Here is an 18,428-nt window from a genome sequence, read left to right as displayed (position 1 = left end):
AAAAAATCTGCTCTTGCGAGCCGCACATTACTTGATCCTCTATCCATGTCTCTGTGAAATTGGAAGAATCTTGAGATCACGATGATTCCAGAACCAAAACGCATGAAAGCTTTCGTTAGTCGCTGCCGTTGAAATACGCACTTTTAGTCAATGCAAAGATATAAGCTGACTTCGGTATTGCCTCTGCCACACAATTCCTTCACGATTCTCAAATACAGGACATTCTTTGTGCGATTTACTCATTCCTGGAAGTGGAAATGTCCGTTACTGTAAACAAATCAAATGACAGATAGTATTCAAATTTCGCGCCAATATCCAATGGAGCAATGATTTGTGGAATTAATTTAAAAATATTTTTACCTACTATTTTCCACTAGCATGTAGATATTCGAAGTATTTTTAGTAGAATAATAAGTTGTATAAAATATTATTTGCAGAAATACATGTCCACACATTTGTATTCAAAAGATGAACCACCGTGCATTGAACAGATGTCACGTTGACAGTTTATTTACAAACATACAGTTGTGCATATATCGCCCGGAACGTGCGTACGAATATGAAAGGGAAATAAATAAAATCAATGTTCTAAATGGAACTTTTAAACGGTGTGTAAATTGTTATAGTTTAGCTTACGATCCTTTGAATTCGGTGGTGCTAATTATCAGTATTGTTTGAGAAACGATACGAAGAAGATCTTTGACGTTCATGCCGGTGTGATTTTCAGACAAACAACGATAACAAATTCCTGTTTGGTTTGGTGTTAGGGAATCTGTTGTTGGTGCTATTTTGTTACCAAATATCTGTGCTTTAAATATGCTGCTGCAAAAATCAGTGCAGCTCATCTTCCTTACTGTACTGCTACACCATGAGGCCTTCGGTACGCTCTCCCCGTCCGATAAGAACAAAAACAAGAAAGTAAAGGAACTGAAAGTAAAAGTTGGCCCACAATCGACAAATGTGTACGACAGGGATCTGGTGCAAGGGGAACCATCTGCAAAGGACATCATAGTGGAAAATGCGGCATACTTTCAGGATACATCGCTGAAACTGTTCGAGGGCAAAGTGCTTGGGTTCGTTACACCGGTACGTGTGGAAGTGGGAACGGGCTGAATGTCGCGACGCTCTTATCTAGAATGCTGCTCATTCACGTCCGCTATTTCTTCATTTGTAGTGGAACAATCATGGGTACGACGTAGCTAAAACATGGGGACCAAAGTTTGATTACGTGTCTCCGGTGTGGCTTCAAATCTTACGGAAGGGTCCTAAAAAGTACGAGGTAGCCGGCGTGCACGATATTGACGACGGGTGGGTAAAGGATGTGAAGAAGGCGGGCTCATCGATCAACAATCGAGGTATGATAAAACTGTTAGGCAACGACAAACATAACAATTAACAGATAATCTTTATTCTCTTCGCTTGCCACCAGTGGTGCCACGTGTCCTGTTTGATAAATTCACCGATCGGGACTTCTCGCAGCTGTTGACTTATCCGGAGGAACGTACCATCGTCGCTAAGCTACTGCTGGCGACTGCCAGAAAGCATAGATTCGATGGCATTGTGCTAGAAGTCTGGTCCCAGTTGGCTGCCCGTGTTGAGGATAACTATCTGATCGGGCTGGTGGAAGAAATCTGTAACACACTGACTGCCGCATCGTACGACTGCATTCTTGTGATACCTCCAGCACGCAAAGAAACGTACGATCTCTTTTCGCGCAAACATTTTGAAGCACTCGTACCATCGGTATCGGCCTTCTCACTTATGACGTACGACTTTTCGAGTGTACAACGACCGGGAGCGAATGCCCCACTCTATTGGGTGCGGAATGCCGTCCAGCACATCTGTCCCGATGGCGCGGACGGTATGAGGGAAAAGCGAGCCAAAATTCTGGTTGGTCTTAACATGTACGGTAGTGATTTCACACCGAACGGTGGTCAACCGATAGTAGCGCAAGAGTATTTAGCACTGTTGAAACACCTCAAGGGTCACTTGACGTACGATGAGCATGATGTGGAGAACTTCTTCGAAGTGAAGTAAGCTGAAAGGGTTTTTTTTAATTTCTCTAGTAAAAAGTGGTCTCATACTGCATTTTCTATTTCAGAACCTCGAACGGACGTCATATGGTATTCTATCCAACGCTTTTCTCCATTGACGAAAGGCTCAAGCTAGCCCGAGAGCTTGGCACTGGCATTTCCATATGGGAGCTGGGCCAAGGGTTGGACTATTTTTATGACCTTTTCTAAACACAAGCTAAATAGACACACCGCCATGCCTAGCTATTACGAATGCTTCATGCTGCCCTGTAACATAGGATAGATGCGCACTCTGCAATTTCGGATAATAGTCGGACCTTAAAACACACAGTCCCCCCGGTCGGCAGTTGGTTGCATGAAACAATTTCATTATTCTCTTACCACTTATTAGTGTACGATCTAAAGTAAAGTTCAGTTTGTTTCTGTTTAAATGATACATTAATCATATCATATCTTAAACGAAATAAGAAAAATAATGTCGAAAGACATCGCCGGTTTGTTTCGTAGTTCTTATGTGATACGCTTATTAAAACGGATGACGTTTAGCATGAGGGTAATACGAATTAAAATGATGATAAACGCACCGACGCACAAGGCTGCTGGCTTTTATCCAGCTGTTGCCTTGCCCCGGCCACGGAAACCCATCATCGTTTCCGGGCCCTTCATCACGCGGTACATCAGCTCCCAGCATGTCTTTGCCGGTAGTAAACACTTGAGCGGTAGGAACATGCGCACGTGGTCCGGTAGCGTGCAATTCACTTCGTTCTTTCTTATCGACCGTACCATACTGTCAGCGACGTGCTTCGGTTCAAGCATTGGCAACAGGCGCGGTTTGCATCCCGCAAACATGCCCGTGTTGATGTAGTACGGACACACCAGCGTCATGTGGATGTTATCGTATCCGTGTGTCTGAAATGGATTGTAAGGGTTTGCAACATTAGAGCATCGGAACTGCGAGAGCGTTTTCTGCCATGCTTACCTTCAGCTCCGTGAATAGTGCCTCGTGGAAACCAACGCAAGCAAACTTGGTCGCACTGTAATCGGTACAACCGTACGTACCAAGCAGACCGGCAACCGATCCCACCGTTACGATGTGACCACTGTTCGCATTCATCATTTCCGGCAGGAAAGCGCGTGTAGTCTGCAAAGAAATAAGTACAATTACAATCCGGTCATATCATTCGTGCCAGTGAAGCTTCACTGTAGCATCTTCAAAAGTACTCACCCAGTAGTGGGACAAGATGTTGACGGCGTATGTGCTTTCGATGGCTTTATCGGTCAGATCCCACAGCGTACGGCAGGCCACTATGCCGGCGTTATTGATCAACACCTGCACATCGCCCACCTCTTGCTTTACCTTCTTTGCTGCTTCGTACACCCGCTCACGCTCGGAGATGTCCACCAGGTAGGCACGGCACCGGTAACCTTCCGCTTCGAGAGCGTCAACCGTACCTTGCAGTGCTGGAGTTGGTAAGGTGAGAAAGATCCGGTTAAACATTAACATCATCGAAACAAAGAGGAAGCAAGAACGTGTTTTTCTACACTACTGGTCGCGTGATAAATGGTTGCAACCGCGGTAGCAATCAATCAGTAAGCATAAAATATATGAAGGCGAAGTGTCGTGCATTATAAATGTTTATGTCCTAGGTATTGTGGGGATGGGTACGACATGAAAAATTATATCATCGGTGCCGTTTAAGTCTTGTTTTACGCTGTTCAAAGGTGTCCATTTTTGTCGCGCGTACCATCAGTACGTTATTTTTGAAGGTCACAGAAGGTACGAGTCGCTAACGGAAAACGATCTTGCGGCGTCAACCGCTCAAAGATCGATAAAGAGCTAAATGTTGTATTTTACTTCACTGTGTCTGTTTTCATTTTAGGTTAAGCAAAGTCCACCCGTCCACCCAACAGTGAGGGTAATTGTGTCATTTGCTCCGATAGTGTCCCGATACCGTAATGGAGTCGTCTAATGGAGCATTGTTGGCTGTAATTATTTGTCTCGCGTCATAACCAATATCCATTAAAGCACGACTTGATCTCTTCATCTACATCGCAGACGTTGCCATTTCGAACTCTCTGCTGGTGCGGGGTATGCAAATTTTATGCGCCCGTTTCGAGAGACGCAACGAGAGACACTGTAGACAAACAAAACCTACTCCCTTCGTTCAAAGCATCGAGCGTCTCGTGCCTGGGACACACATTTCGGTGTGCCGTTTTCTGTGTGTTGTTTACCCGAGTCGAGTGAACGGAGTGGTCTAGACTTTATGCATCCTGCCTCTGGTGATGGTGTTGCCTTCCGCAAACCGATGACCTGTTTGATTAGGCGAGGAGCAATGGTTTGCGCCCGCATTAGCCACCCTTTTCGTGCCGCTCGTGCTTCCAGTGGCACCGTCTCCATTACATCCGGGCTGTGATTGTCGTAACCGGCACAGAACCGTTTTCGGTTCAGTAGGTTCCATGCATAACATTAGCCAATTATAGTAAGATGTTATTTCGAGATGATTAATTTTACGATTTAGATTGAATATCGATTATTATCGGTTTGCGAAAATCGGATGTCTTTCCGACAACGGTTTGCTAAAGATATATTGAAAGTTGTTCCTTTTACGTAACAGAGAGAAAAACCCAAAACAACTCGTGCTAGGAAAAAAATGTAACATATCACAATGTTCATTTCAATGTTATTATCGCTCGTTAAGTTAACAACGTATCGCATCATTCAAATGCCAAATGATCATTGGGTGTTCTTCACTTTTTTTAATTCAATTTTCAACCGTTTTCAGCGCTAAGAGAAATGAGTAGTAACAATCGTTAAAAACGTATTAAAAACCCGTTCCATGGTCCTGTTGCGGTGGTCAAGTGTGAAGTAGAATATAAATATAACTGTGAACTAACGGTCAATATGTATGATAGATGTAAGAATAGCATGGAAAAACATATCCTAACAGAGAAATATTGTTTTTTAGGAATGAGCGAAAACATTTTTTATGGTGTTGTAAAAGATTGGAGCTTTTTTTTGTTCCTTAGTAAATTTGTGATCCACAACCTGTTTGTCCGTTTCTTCGTGGATATGCACCGCAAATAGCGTGAGAAAAATATGCAAACTTAAGGACAATCGACCCATATACGTTGAAGCGCGATAACCCATAATGCTGTTGAGCGGTATGACATGATATCACACGCGATAACTAAAAGAATTTCGTACGAATATCAGACAAAAGACTGTTGAAAATTAAAAAAAAAACTGTTTCACTTTAGAAATACGAAACCCAATCAATCCATAAGCTAGTATTACTGAATCGTAGTATTCAAATCTATTTGAATCTAAAATTTTGCTAATGATTGAATTTAACAAATCCCAAATATAATCAAATAACGTAAATCAACCTGGCAAGGTTGGCATTGTTTCCACAAAGCTCACACGATCTGATTTGCGTTAGCTAGTCGATTATATTATCCTTCCCGATGGCTAATAGAAAGTTTTAAGTTTTTAGTTTTTAGTTTTGGTTTTGGGACATATAAAATTTTTTGCGTAAACGCTCTATCGTGGGGCGGTTTTTGCACACTGTCCTTCGTTTCGTCCGACGATCTGCCGTGGAGGTAAAAAAGGTTGCGTAAAGCCGACGAAGGAGCATCAGATAAGCATCACGCCGGATCGAAAGTTGACCAAAGGTTCGAAACATATTCATGCCTCGCTGGAAGGTGACATTTCCAATTTGTCTGATTTGGTTTGGGTAGCTATAAAGTGGTGGTTTATTACTCTTTTGCCTAGGTTTTTTTGCAATGATTTGCAACAAAAAAAGCAGTTACAGCTACAAAGAAGACTTGAAATTAATATGCTTTCTATGGTACAATAGCACGCATTCTTTTGAAGTATTCTGCTCATTTGTTACCAGGAAGTGTCTACTTCTCGGCTGCTCGCTAAACAACGCCAAATTTGTTGTGAAGGTTATGTTAAGATCGTCCATTATACTAGTCATAAAATGCTATTCTGTAAGGAAAATGTTGCAACGCTTCCTAAAGCACACGCACAACGTACAAAGGTCCATTATCTTTTTCCTGCGAATTATGTTGTACGTTGCGTGTGGTGTAAAGGTTCGTGTTCCGTTTGCCACCTTCATGCATGCCATCACATTTGTCACCTTCTATCGCTGTAGCTCTTTAATGGTGGTAGGATGATCATCATTTATCAATCTACCCATAAGTCATAAGCTTCCGCCCATTGCAATCGATCAGAAAAGCGTAATCGGAATTGGAATGAAGCGAAGCAATACAAAAAAGAGTCCCATCGATCCCACCCAACAGGTGGAACAGGTGGATGAGCTTATGCTCATTCAACGCATTTCGGCGATTTATGCGATGGCATTTTTTTTTTGGTCGGACTCACACTTACCATCTTTATTTATGTCCCAGATGACTACACGGGCTCGTAGGCGCGCAAAGTTCAGTGCCAGCTGTCGTCCGACACCACCGCCACCGCCCGTAATCAACACCACCTGTCCGGAGACATCCTGCGAACGAAGAAGAGAGAGAAAAAGAGAGAAAGAGAGATAGAGAGAGAGAGAGAAACATATTAGCATGCGCACACAAACAAATCAATGCATCAAATGAGATGAGAAAGTATGGGACGGAAATCAATCAACGAGCATCAACCGATCGATACGATCGTCACGATACTGATGGTTAGCAGTGTTTGTTGAGTTTATGTGTACACCCCATCACATGTAGAAAGGGTGTGGTGAAACTGTTGCCGTACACGGTACAACACCCTTTTTTCTTCACTACCAAAGCGGACCCGGCACTGTGAGTTTTAAGTAAACCTGCTTAAAAAGAATAACAAATATGGATGTGTCAACATCTTGCATACTTGAAACCGGGCGATGGACAAGGCAGGATCTTCTAATGTAGGTAGATAAGATAGGGCTTTTGTTTGACCTTTTGCCACAGCGAAAAAAACGGAAGAAGCTTTTGTATGGAGTTTTCATGAGTGAAATTATTCACTGAAATTGGTAAAAATGCTAAATGAAACAATTTCCGTACGGTTTTTTATTTCGTAATTTCAATCGAGTTTGTACGAAGAAAACGAAAGGAAATACATTATCTAGCAGAGCTTTGATTTTAATTTTCTTCGATCTGGTGCTTTATAGCAATATTCAGGGTCTGAAATGTCATTTCGAAATGGATTGATCATCAATTGAACGACTGTTTGGTTGGAATGTTCGGTTGCTAAAATTATCGCTTAGATCGACCCTTTTTTTCTTAACACCATGCCCCTGATAAAGTGCACAAGATAAACCTTCTACAACTGTGTTAGGTGTATGTGCTAGTAGCACCAAGCACGTCCGTTCAATACGCCTCAATATAGCCGCGTTCCACCTTTTTATGGCTTGTTTCCTTACCACATCTTAATAGCCTGTCAAACAAAACCCTTACGACTTACGGAGTGTCGACAGTGGTTCATGTCACATGGAAAAATGTCCATCTTCTTCAGCGTTCGCAACCATGCGGATAAACATTGACACGTTGCGACAGGGCCGAAGGACAAACAGAAATGGGTAAAATAGTAAACCGAGACTTGTTGGCACTGTTTGCGAATTTGTCAACGTGGGACGTCCGTCCGCTAAGAGGGATGACGTGATGCGTGATGGTTTCGAGTGGTTTCAGTGTTTATTGTTTTTTTTTTGTTTGTGCAAAGTGCAATATGCATCGTGTGACCCGGAAGGGTCAATTGCACCGTTTTGAAGAGGAGATATTTGTTTTGACAAACTTATCAAACTCTTTTCGCACTTTTATTCCGCGTAAAACGCGTAACAAAATAGTTTCGGTTACAACGTAAGCAAGCATTCGAACGTGATAGATAATTCGAATTTAATGAGCATATCCGAGGACATGCCGGCTGGTCGGTAAATTGTCAACACCACGAGCAAAACTGTGTGTCGTGGCGTCGCGCGTAATTGCCTATTTGTGTGACAGTGGAGAAAGTATGCTGCCTTGTGAAAAAGGCCGCGAAATGAAACGGTGAAACAGTGAGATGTAGTTTTTGTTTTTAAATCATTGCCCCAAGATCATTCACCCGATCGTTTAACATCGCGATGTGTTTCGGTGGTGCAACTTTTCGGAAGGGTTCGTCGCTTGAAATCACTCATCCACTCGTTGAAGTCTTTCGTTCAGTTCAGTGTATGCAATAGGTTCAGTATGGATGGGTTTTCGAATTAAAATGATTTTAGGACATTTCCATGAAGCTAAGAGCAACGATGTGGGTCACCTTCGTAAAATACCACTTTCCCGTATGGTTGAACACTTTCGCCCCGCGGTGCAATTGACATGAAAACATGGTGAACAAATAATAAGCGAAAGGAGCGTACAAATAGAACCGGTTCCATGTATGGTGCGTTTCACCGATTGATGCCGGTGTGGTTTCCATTCAGCTGATGTCATTCTGGGTGTAAGGAAAGAGAATTTGCCCAAAAACGCAACCCGAGGGCGCTAAAGCAATTGTCTTCGGGTAGCCGATTGCGATCTTCAAGGTGATCCGTAAAAATGCTGGTAGATGCAGCGAAGTATGAAACAACCGGCACGATTGGGCACAGGTGTATTGTAAGCAGCCGTATATCTGAAGGGTTTTTTAACTCTCACCGGTTGATACTATTGTTCGTGTATTCGCGTTCGCCACCGCATGACTTCCAGGCATTTATGTAAGACATGGAAACATGGTTGTAATGACGGTGCGCTTAATGCTGCCAAACTTTTCTGCTCATTGGAAAGGGGCTTTTTAGCAGTTGATGCTTTAAAAGAAAGAAAAAAACAGAAGCTTTCCGTGACATTTTTTCTACAGTTACTCAAGCTTTAGCATGCATTATACATTTGAATGATTTTCATTTGAATGAAAAACATTGTTTTTTTTCTATTTAATATAGTCCATTTTAGCGTAATACTTAAGTCACCTTTATGTTAAGTAACACACCTTACAGGGCAGACAGCCAGGTATTAAAACTCCATTTCCCGTCACCACTTTAGCCTCCCCTCCCCCTCCACTTCAACCCCCTTTCCCTATAATGGCGCCATAATTGCTTTCCAACCGTGTTGTCACTCGAATCGCAACGAACTTGATCTAATCAACGCAAATCAACGATCATTTAATAATTGCGATCATCGTTTAGTGTCGCTCGTAATCGGATGTGTCACATAAGAAGAACTGTTTTAAAAGTGTCCTGTGCCCGAACAAGGGCCATGTTTCCTACGGTGTGTGTGTGTATATCTCTTGCCAGCAGGATCGATTTGGCTTTGTGACAGATCGTGTTTACGATTTTCGATTTTCCCTTTTTCGATGTTTCATTGGGCCCACGTAAGGCCAATGAACTATTTTGTCGTTTTATGTAACATTTGAACAAACATTTCAACCCGGCATAAAGACCGTGAAATGGGAAATGTTAATTAAATTCGTTCAAGCGGAATGATGAAGTTCCATGAAACCAAGCTCCTAAATGCAGCAATATGTCGTTAGCTGAGTTAGTTTGTTTTTAATTTATTTTCCTAAGTTTGAAATTAAGTCTACTTTCTCAGCAGCAACGTTTGATCTGATTTCACAACATGGCACAATGTCAAATACGGAAAGGACTATACAGTTTCACGAAAAATATTAAATTAATGAAATATTTTGCTTCATAATGCTCATCAAAACAACAAAATTTGAAACTGAGTAAGAATGAGTGAATTAAATCTTAAGTTAAGTTGAATGAGTTAGTATTCCCATCTCTTGGTGAAACGTTTTCCTTTGCCGGTTAAACGTTAACGAACATACACAAAAAAAGTTAATTATGTGCGACGAATGATGCTGCTGTGCGGTATACAATAATGAGGCTAACTGTTCAATGATAAATTGAACAAATTAGTTTTTTATTATCATAAAAAAAGTTTAGTTTTTTTATCATAACAAAAAAAGGCTTCAATTTTTTTTTTGTTCATGATACTTTCCTAAGCTTAACAACAAAAAAAAAAGAATTTCCCCTTGTTGTTATGACAAATGCGCACTTGCTTTTCGTTGCGCAGAAGTCCAGTGTCGTTGCTGATGATAATGATGTTGATGGGTTGGGCAAATGTGTGACGAGTTCGCTAATTTCTTTCCCCATCTGCTGACCCTTCTTTCCACTTGATACGGTCACCGGTTTGCTCGGGAGCAACGACATGACCCAATTTGCTTTCGGGGAGTGAAAAAAAGAAACGTCAACAGTATGTTTTTGGGGTGGATTTTTCACCCTAATGGTAGACGATGTTAAGGTGTATGAACTGTTGAAACGAACTGCCGTTTAGTTCATTTTTGTTAACACCTTTCATTCCATTTCTTTTACATTACAATCATCATTAGTATGAAAAGTTGGCAGCTGTTGAATAACTGCACAATGTTTTTATTGTTAACCTCTTCTACAAGTAAAAGCTGCAACTCGTGTTCGAAATTGTATCATGTGGTGAAATAATATAACCTTCTTCAAAACCGATCTCCATTCAGTTTATGTGGTGCTAAAAATAAAGATTCCTTCCCACACACACACACACACACACAGCGCAAGAGAAAATGCAAAATTCGAAAGATAAAGAAACCATTTCTTTATGCACGTTGAATGAATTCTGAGGAAGAAGGAGATGGAACAACAGATGCAATCGAATAAAAAACGGGGACAGTTTGTAACGCAGTAGCAAGTCGTACATTATTCATGCAGGAACCGGTCTCCACCTGGAGATGGTGATCGCGTAGCACACGCACAAAAAAAAGAGGGAAAAGATAACAAAACATCATCGAAAACTGAAACAGAACCCATCCATGAATGAAGGCTTGAGAGGAAGGAAAAGCATCTTTGGTATGGTTCCGAGGTGTGCCACTTTGGTTGAATGCCGAATCGATTCGGCCGAAGTAAGAACATGGTTTCACTTTCTACTGACCCGCATTGTGGATGATCGTGTCAGCGTCGTGCGCCACTGCTGATGATGATTATACCGCTCAGAATAATGAGTATACAGCGTAAAGGAGAACAGCAAAATACACGCAGCTACGGTGCATGAAACAACAGGATGATCGGCATTTTGTGTCGTGCCTTTTTGGCCTTTTAAAAACATGATAATTCAGCGAATGAAAAGCATACTTCTTCATCCTTATTAGTGCATTGCTGTGCGCAACAGCAAAAAATGCCTTTAATCAATCGATCTTTTCGACCGCAACCTCTCCACAGTTTTTGTCGACGAAACGCATCGAATCTGGTTTGTTTTGTGGCTGAATTTACGGACAGGAGAAAGTGCAACGTTGCATTTGCAGCAAGTGTGCAAGCATATCGCTCACTTTAAGAGATTTGCTGTAAAGCTGAAGCGTTGATTACGCACAAGTGTGAACCGTGTATCTTATATATTTAGGGAAACATTAATGAACCGACCGCAGATTAAGCTCTGCTCGCTCGAGATACCTTCACACAAGTGCCTCATTACGTTCTCCACTTTCAAATGATGCGTAAAAGCAACCATAATTGTACATGGAACAAGCAGCTTTTTTTTGTTTGTTATATTCACACGAATCAAGCACACGTTCTTGTAGCACAATGTTGTCCAACACAGGAACGCAGCCCAACAAAAACAAGGTCAGTTCTAGTAAAGTATGATTGATGATGGTTTTGTGATGCCCAACGTCAGCTCACACACATTTCTTCACACTTATTTGCCAGCGAATTCCAAATGCTTAGCATACCGATACCTACCTTTAGCTTCCGAAACTGGTACGGTGTAAGCGTAAGCACGATCGTTTCGAGCGTGTAGTAGATGGATTTCACGAAGAAGATCAGCAGATCGAACAGCAGCGAAAGAAAGTGATCGAACGGATTCTCGTACAGCATGTCACGCATTCGTAGCACCATCATGGATCGGTTTGCAATTCGGGGTTTACGGTTGTGAAATTTAGTTACTTTCGTCTTCTTTTACGACCCGATCGGATGGGTTTATAGTGCACTATTTGGCCGTGTATTAAATCATACGGAGCGTGCAGCGCGCATTCATTTCACTTCACTATTTTTTGGGATGCAGCTGTGAGCTACTTTCTTCTCACCATTCACTCACTCACTCACTGCACAAACAATACAATAAATGCTGTTAAAAAAGTTGCTAAGAGAAATAAATCTTACAACTTTTTTTAGTTGCACCTTCCCATTCACACAAACCCAACCGTAACGAGCTAACCAAAACACTGTTTCGTTCCCGGTTCTTACACAAGTGCTTCAAATCGGGTCAAACTCCCCGGGTAGAAAGCACCACTCTATGTAGGAGCTTTCTTTTTTTCTTCTACCAATTCCACTTCGAACACGTTAACCCCTTTCGGCGCGTTGATCCAAAGCGATCCGAACGATCGTAAGTGCCGAACGTGAATGGGCGGCTGAAGTGTCCGCCAGACGGTTTCAGCTAGGACGGAACTGCTGCTGTGGTCGCTAGCTTGATCCAACACTATTCTCACGTGCTCTTGCTCTCGCTCTCTCACGCAGTAAAACCGCATCTGCTCATCTTCACGATTGTTTGGTGAAGATCTGTGTTTTTTTATTTGTTTCACCGGTGAGCAGTGAGGTTGATGAGAAAAGATGCGTGAAAACGAGCTTTTCACCAACTGTGCTTTAGACATAATTTCTTTTTTTCATCGTGATGAAATGAACAAAACGGTATAAATCTTTCTCCCGCTAGGTTGTACGTCGGAGAAAAGTCACTAACACAACCATCTTTACAATGACGATCGGTATGCGTTGCTATAGGAAGATCGTCACCGTTACTACTGCAAGCTATTGATGCATGTGATCGTGTTTTAGTTCACGTTGACTATTATTCGTTTTTTTGTTGCATTTAGCGTGATGAATATATTTTCATTTTGTCTGAAGATGTTGTACTTTTAGCAAAATGGTTTAGGAAAAAGAAGGACAGATCTACTCAAGGTTATTTAATTAAAAAAAAAAGAAATACACATCATAATTTACATGTTTTAAAGCACACCGTCGCATTACAATGAAAGCTTGACGAGTGAAGATGTTGTGCAGAAAATACAAACAGGCTCATTATGGCAGCTAAAGCCGCTGCCGCATCGCCACTTAACAGTGGTGCTTTGTAAATCCAGTGTGCCACAGCATCCAAGGTGTGCTTTATAGCTTTACACCAAACACGGTAGTGACCGGGCATGGCGGCAGATGATTCCCCGTAAAGTCACAGGGCAGCGACGACATACATTTTTATTCCATCGACGTCTCGCTTTGGAGCATGTTTGCGGTATGCCATTATGCAAGATGCGATCAAGTCCGATGTCTTAAGGAAAAGCTCTCTCTCTCTCTCTCTTCGCATTGTATTGCACCCCGAAAACGGAATCTGGCCTATCCCGAAACCATACCTAAAAGTGGACCGGTTTTATGATGTGGAATCTAATGCTAATGAAGACGCACTGTTGAAAGCTATATTACGAGTCTAGCGACTACAACGTTACAATATGGTTTTTTTTCTCAAACCTACAACAAAGAATGATGTATTTCTATTGTTAAATAGTTCAACTTCAAAACTCGATATACCCTTTTGCGGGTGTACAACGCTGCTAACAAATCATACGACAGTTCCGTTACCAACCAAATTGAACATATGCAGTTGGTTTGCATTTCGTAATCACTCATTGCGCCAACCCACAAAGGTTATGCAGCTGTGGGGCGCCATTGTGGTGTGAAAATCCTTCACATTTAGTCACCGCAAGATGACCAGGCTAGTTCACGCAGGTCGTGCACTAAACGTGAACGTGAAGCAAACAGTTCAGCATGCAGTCGACGAGATTCACATTAAACTATTAATTTATTACTGCTTGCTTTTTTTGTGATTTCTTATTCTTTTTTAATTTAAAGCATTAATTGAGTGAAAAGAAACTTATTGCACCAAATTTGCATTCAAATATATCACATTTGTAAATTTGGCTAAACTACTCAAAAATGAAGAAAATTTTACATTTTCTCTTGGAACTTGGTTCCTCGAATAACTTCTGGCACAGACATCTGAGGGCATGGCCGTCCAAGAAGAAAATGTAGCCATTGGTGCCATCTATCGACCACAGGTTAAAGATTGGCGATCCGTTGGATACCGACCGAGTTATAGGCAATACTTGGTGCAAAAATGAGGAAAATTTGACATTCTCTCAAACAGGGTAAGGAACTTGGTTCCTCGAATAACTTCTGGCACAGACATCTGAGGGCATGGCCGTCCAAGAAGAAAATATAGCAATTGATGCCATCTATCGACCACAGGTTAAAGATTGACGATCCGTTGGATACCGACAGAGTTATAGACAAAACTTGGTGCAAAAATGAGCCTTAGTCAATTTTCATTTTTTTGATTTTTTTGATTTTTTTATTATTTTTCACTCTTTTTTTTATTTAAAGCATTACTTGAGTGAAAAGAAACACATTGCAACCAATTGGCATTAAAATAAATCAATTTAATTTTTTTTGCAAAATTTCCCAAAAAAATGGCAAGGGGTACCCCTTATGAAATTTTCGAGTGTAAATTTTTTTTAAATTTTTTTCCGATTTTTTATTCTTTTTTGTGTTTAAAGCATTATTTGAGTGAAAAGAAACTTATTGCAACTAATTCGCATTAAAATATATCAATTTTTTAAATTTTGCTAAATTGCTCAAAAAATGGTATGGAACTTGGTTCCTCGAATAACTTCTGGCACAGACATCTGAGGGCATGGCCGTCCAAGAAGAAAATGTAGCCATTGATGCCATCTATCGACCACAGGTTAAAGATTGGCGATCCGTTGGATACCGACAGAGTTATAGGCAAAACTTGGCGCAAAAATGAGGAAAATTTTCCATTTTCACAACAGGGTAAGGAACTTGTTTCCTCGAATAACTTCTGGCACAGACATCTGAGGGCATGGCCGTCCAAGAAGAAAATGTAGCAATTGATGCCATCTATCGACCACAGGTTAAAGATTGGCGATCCGTTGGATACCGACAGAGTTATAGGCAAAGGGGGGGTATGGAACTTGGTTCCTTGAATATCTTCTGGCACAGACATCTGAGGGCATGGCCGTCCAAGAAGAAAATGTAGCCATTGATGCCATCTATCGACCACAGGTTAAAGATTGGCGATCCGTTGGATACCGACAGAGTTATAGGCAAAACTTGGCGCAAAAATGAGGAAAATTTTCCATTTTCTCAACAGGGTAAGGAACTTGGTTCCTCGAATAACTTCTGGCACAGACATCTGAGGGCATGGCCGTCCAAGAAGAAAATGTAGCCATTGATGCCATCTATCGGTCACAAGTTAAAGATTGACGACCCGTTGGATACCGACCGAGTTATAGGCAAAACTTGGCGCAAAAATGAGGAAAATTTTACATTTTCTCAAACAGGGTAAGGAACTTGGTTCCTCGAATATCTTCTGGCACAGACAAGTGAGGGCATGGCCGTCCAAGAAGAAAATGTAGCCATTGATGTCATCTATCGACCACAGGTTAAAGATTGGCGATCCGTTGGATACCGACAGAGTTATAGGCAAAACTTGGCGCAAAAATGAGGAAAATTTTACATTTTCTCAACAGGGTAAGGAACTTGTTTCCTCGAATAACTTCTGGCACAGACATCTGAGGGCATGGCCGTCCAAGAAGAAAATGTAGCAATTGATGCCATCTATCGACCACAGGTTAAAGATTGACGATCCGTTGGATACCGACAGAGTTATAGACAAAACTTGGTGCAAAAATGAGCCTTAGTCAATTTTCATTTTTTTTTATTTTTTTTGATTTCTTTATTATTTTTCACTCTTTTTTTTATTTAAAGCATTACTTGAGTGAAAAGAAACACATTGCAACCAATTGGCATTAAAATAAATCAATTTATTTTTTTTTGCAAAATTTCCCAAAAAAATGGCAAGGGGTACCCCTTATGAAATTTTCGAGTGTAAATTTTTTTTTTAATTTTTTTCCGATTTTTTATTCTTTTTTGTGTTTAAAGCATTATTTGAGTGAAAAGAAACTTATTGCAACTAATTCGCATTAAAATATATCAATTTTTTAAATTTTGCTAAATTGCTCAAAAAATGGTATGGAACTTGGTTCCTCGAATAACTTCTGGCACAGACATCTGAGAGCACGGCCGTCCAAGAAGAAAATGTAGCCACTGATGTCATCTATCGACCACATGTTAAAGATTGACGATCCGTTGGATACCGACAGAGTTATAGGCAAAACTTGGCGCAAAAATGAGGAAAATTTTACATTTTCTCAACAGGGTAAGGAACTTGTTTCCTCGAATAACTTCTGGCACAGACATCTGAGGGCATGGCCGTCCAAGAAGAAAATGTAGCAATTGATGCCATCTATCGATCACAGGTTAAAGATTGACGATCCGTTGGATACCGACAGAGTTATAGGCAAAGGGGGGGGGGGGGGGGTATGGAACTTGGTTCCTCGAATATCTTCTGGCACAGACATCTGAGGGCATGGCCGTCCAAGAAGAAAATGTAGCAATTGATGCCATCTATCGACCACAGGTTAAAGATTGACGATCCGTTGGATACCGACAGAGTTATAGGCAAAACTTGGTGCAAAAATGAGCCTTAGTCAATTTTCATTTTTTTGATTTTTTTGATTTTTTTATTATTTTTCACTCTTTTTTTTATTTAAAGCATTACTTGAGTGAAAAGAAACACATTGCAACCAATTGGCATTAAAATAAATCAATTTATTTTTTTTTGCAAAATTTCCCAAAAAAATGGCAAGGGGTACCCCTTATGAAATTTTCGAGTGTAAATTTTTTTTAAATTTTTTTCCGATTTTTTATTCTTTTTCGTGTTTAAAGCATTATTTGAGTGAAAAGAAACTTATTGCAACTAATTCGCATTAAAATATATCAATTTTTTAAATTTTGCTAAATTGCTCAAAAAATGGTATGGAACTTGGTTCCTCGAATAACTTCTGGCACAGACATCTGAGGGCATGGCCGTCCAAGAAGAAAATGTAGCCATTGATGCCATCTATCGGTCACAAGTTAAAGATTGGCGATCCGTTGGATACCGACCGAGTTATAGGCAAAACTTGGCGCAAAAATGAGGAAAATTTTACATTTTCTCAAACAGGGTAAGGAACTTGGTTCCTCGAATAACTTCTGGCACAGACATCTTAGGGCATGGCCGTCCAAGAAGAAAATGTAGCCATTGATGCCATCTATCGACCACAGGTTAAAGATTGACGATCCGTTGGATACCGACAGAGTTATAGGCAAAACTTGGTGCAAAAATGAGCCTTAGTCAATTTTCATTTTTTTGATTTTTTTGATTTTTTTATTATTTTTTACTCTTTTTTTTATTTAAAGCATTACTTGAGTGAAAAGAAACACATTGCAACCAATTGGCATTAAAATAAATCAATTTAATTTTTTTTGCAAAATTTCCCAACAAAAACGTAAGGGGTACCCCTTATAAAATTTTCAAGTTGAAAATTTTTTTAAAACACATTGCAACAAATTTGAATGAAAATATATCACATTTATAAATTTTGCTAAATTGCTGAAAAATGAGGAAAATTTTACATTTTCTCAAACAGGGTATGGAACTTGGTTCCTCGAATAACTTCTGGCACAGACATCTGAGGGGAAAATAAATCTATGAATTTGAAAATCTCCTAAGTCTATTGCCTTAGCCTTTTTTTGAGTAATTTAGCAAAACTTTCTAAATTCATTTATTTTAATGCGAATTGGTTGAAATAAGTTTCTTTTCACTCTGTTAATACTTTGAATAGAAAAAAAATAAAAAATAATTTAAAAAAAATCTATAAATTTGAATATCTTCTAAGGCTATTTCCTTGCCGATCAGACTAGCCCGCTTGTTCGCTTATACAGGTTTGATAGTATTTACTCCTTTTGCAACTCGACTCACCACGGCTACATGCTTACACTCATGAGTGATTAAGTAAAACAAGAGTCGCTAAAACTCCTCGTGGTGAGTGAACGAAACTCGTTCAATACAACGTTTCAACTCACTATCTCACTCTTACTCACTTTGTACATCTCTAGCTCATATATTCAGATCCATTTTAGACGCTACTTACCCGACCTCAATGCTGTGAAAGCAAGAAACATTTTTTCTCGTTCAATTTCGGAACATTCTAGGAGTAACAAAACAAAATACATTAATAAATCAAACTCAGGCCAGCACATCGGTATCTTCCAGCGTTAGGAAAAATGGGAATCATAAGGCAAAAATAAATCTTTATATTTTTGGAATTCCTTTCCGTTTGAATGCGATAGTAAGTTAACACAATGGGAAAACTGTAACGTAATTCTAACCTCACAAACTTATGCTGTCCGTAGCAATTAGTCCACCACCCGGTACAAACAGATTCAC

General features: G+C 40.4%; 2 protein-coding genes and 1 long non-coding RNA gene across 8 annotated transcripts; 2 read left to right on the top strand and 1 right to left on the bottom strand.

Annotated features, from left to right (window-relative positions):
• Positions 1-493: 493 nt before the first annotated feature.
• Positions 494-2,521, top strand: LOC125762111 (chitinase domain-containing protein 1). Its single transcript, XM_049423886.1, has 4 exons — positions 494-1,086; positions 1,175-1,355; positions 1,430-2,033; positions 2,102-2,521. Exons 1-4 carry the CDS (start codon positions 817-819, stop codon positions 2,241-2,243), a joined length of 1,197 nt encoding a protein of 398 aa, XP_049279843.1. The 5' UTR covers positions 494-816; the 3' UTR covers positions 2,244-2,521.
• On the bottom strand, positions 2,381-12,817 carry LOC125762115 (short-chain dehydrogenase/reductase family 16C member 6). Of its 6 annotated transcripts, none has more exons than XM_049423891.1 (6): positions 12,278-12,817; positions 11,774-12,195; positions 6,427-6,544; positions 3,259-3,494; positions 3,013-3,174; positions 2,381-2,942 (listed from the first exon to the last, which is right to left on the bottom strand). In XM_049423891.1, the coding sequence occupies exons 2-6, from the start codon at positions 11,930-11,932 to the stop codon at positions 2,640-2,642; spliced, it is 978 nt and encodes a 325-aa protein (XP_049279848.1). In that variant the 5' UTR covers positions 11,933-12,195; positions 12,278-12,817; the 3' UTR covers positions 2,381-2,639. The 6 variants fall into 6 exon arrangements, with proteins under 6 accessions (XP_049279848.1, XP_049279851.1, XP_049279847.1 ...); XM_049423894.1 differs by having other exon boundaries at positions 11,774-12,188; XM_049423890.1 differs by having other exon boundaries at positions 11,774-12,173.
• A 1,158-nt stretch (positions 12,818-13,975) lies between these two features.
• Positions 13,976-17,667, top strand: LOC125762118 (uncharacterized). The gene is made up of 3 exons (XR_007418166.1): positions 13,976-15,008; positions 15,161-15,349; positions 15,540-17,667. It is a non-coding gene; the product is annotated as an uncharacterized LOC125762118 (long non-coding RNA).
• The last annotated feature ends 761 nt before the right edge of the window (positions 17,668-18,428 follow it).

The sequence above is a fragment of the Anopheles funestus genome, chromosome 2RL (genome assembly GCF_943734845.2).
Source record: "Anopheles funestus chromosome 2RL, idAnoFuneDA-416_04, whole genome shotgun sequence".
Classification (NCBI taxonomy): Eukaryota; Metazoa; Arthropoda; class Insecta; order Diptera; family Culicidae; genus Anopheles; species Anopheles funestus.
This window is presented reverse-complemented; position numbering and strand designations above follow the sequence as displayed.

Excerpts from the sequence above, each read along its gene's own strand:
- LOC125762115 (XM_049423889.1), bottom strand. The coding sequence starts at position 11,932 with ATGATGGTGCTACGAATGCGTGACATGCTGTACGAGAATCCGTTCGAT. Across the intron at positions 6,545-11,773 it reads ACCAGTTTCGGAAGCTAAAG|GATGTCTCCGGACAGGTGGT; the intron begins GTAGGTATCGGT and ends CTTCGTTCGCAG. Across the intron at positions 3,495-6,426 it reads CTGGGACATAAATAAAGATG|CACTGCAAGGTACGGTTGAC; the intron begins GTAAGTGTGAGT and ends TACCAACTCCAG.
- LOC125762111 (XM_049423886.1), top strand. The coding sequence starts at position 817 with ATGCTGCTGCAAAAATCAGTGCAGCTCATCTTCCTTACTGTACTGCTA. Across the intron at positions 1,356-1,429 it reads CTCATCGATCAACAATCGAG|TGGTGCCACGTGTCCTGTTT; the intron begins GTATGATAAAAC and ends GCTTGCCACCAG. Across the intron at positions 2,034-2,101 it reads GAGAACTTCTTCGAAGTGAA|AACCTCGAACGGACGTCATA; the intron begins GTAAGCTGAAAG and ends TTTCTATTTCAG.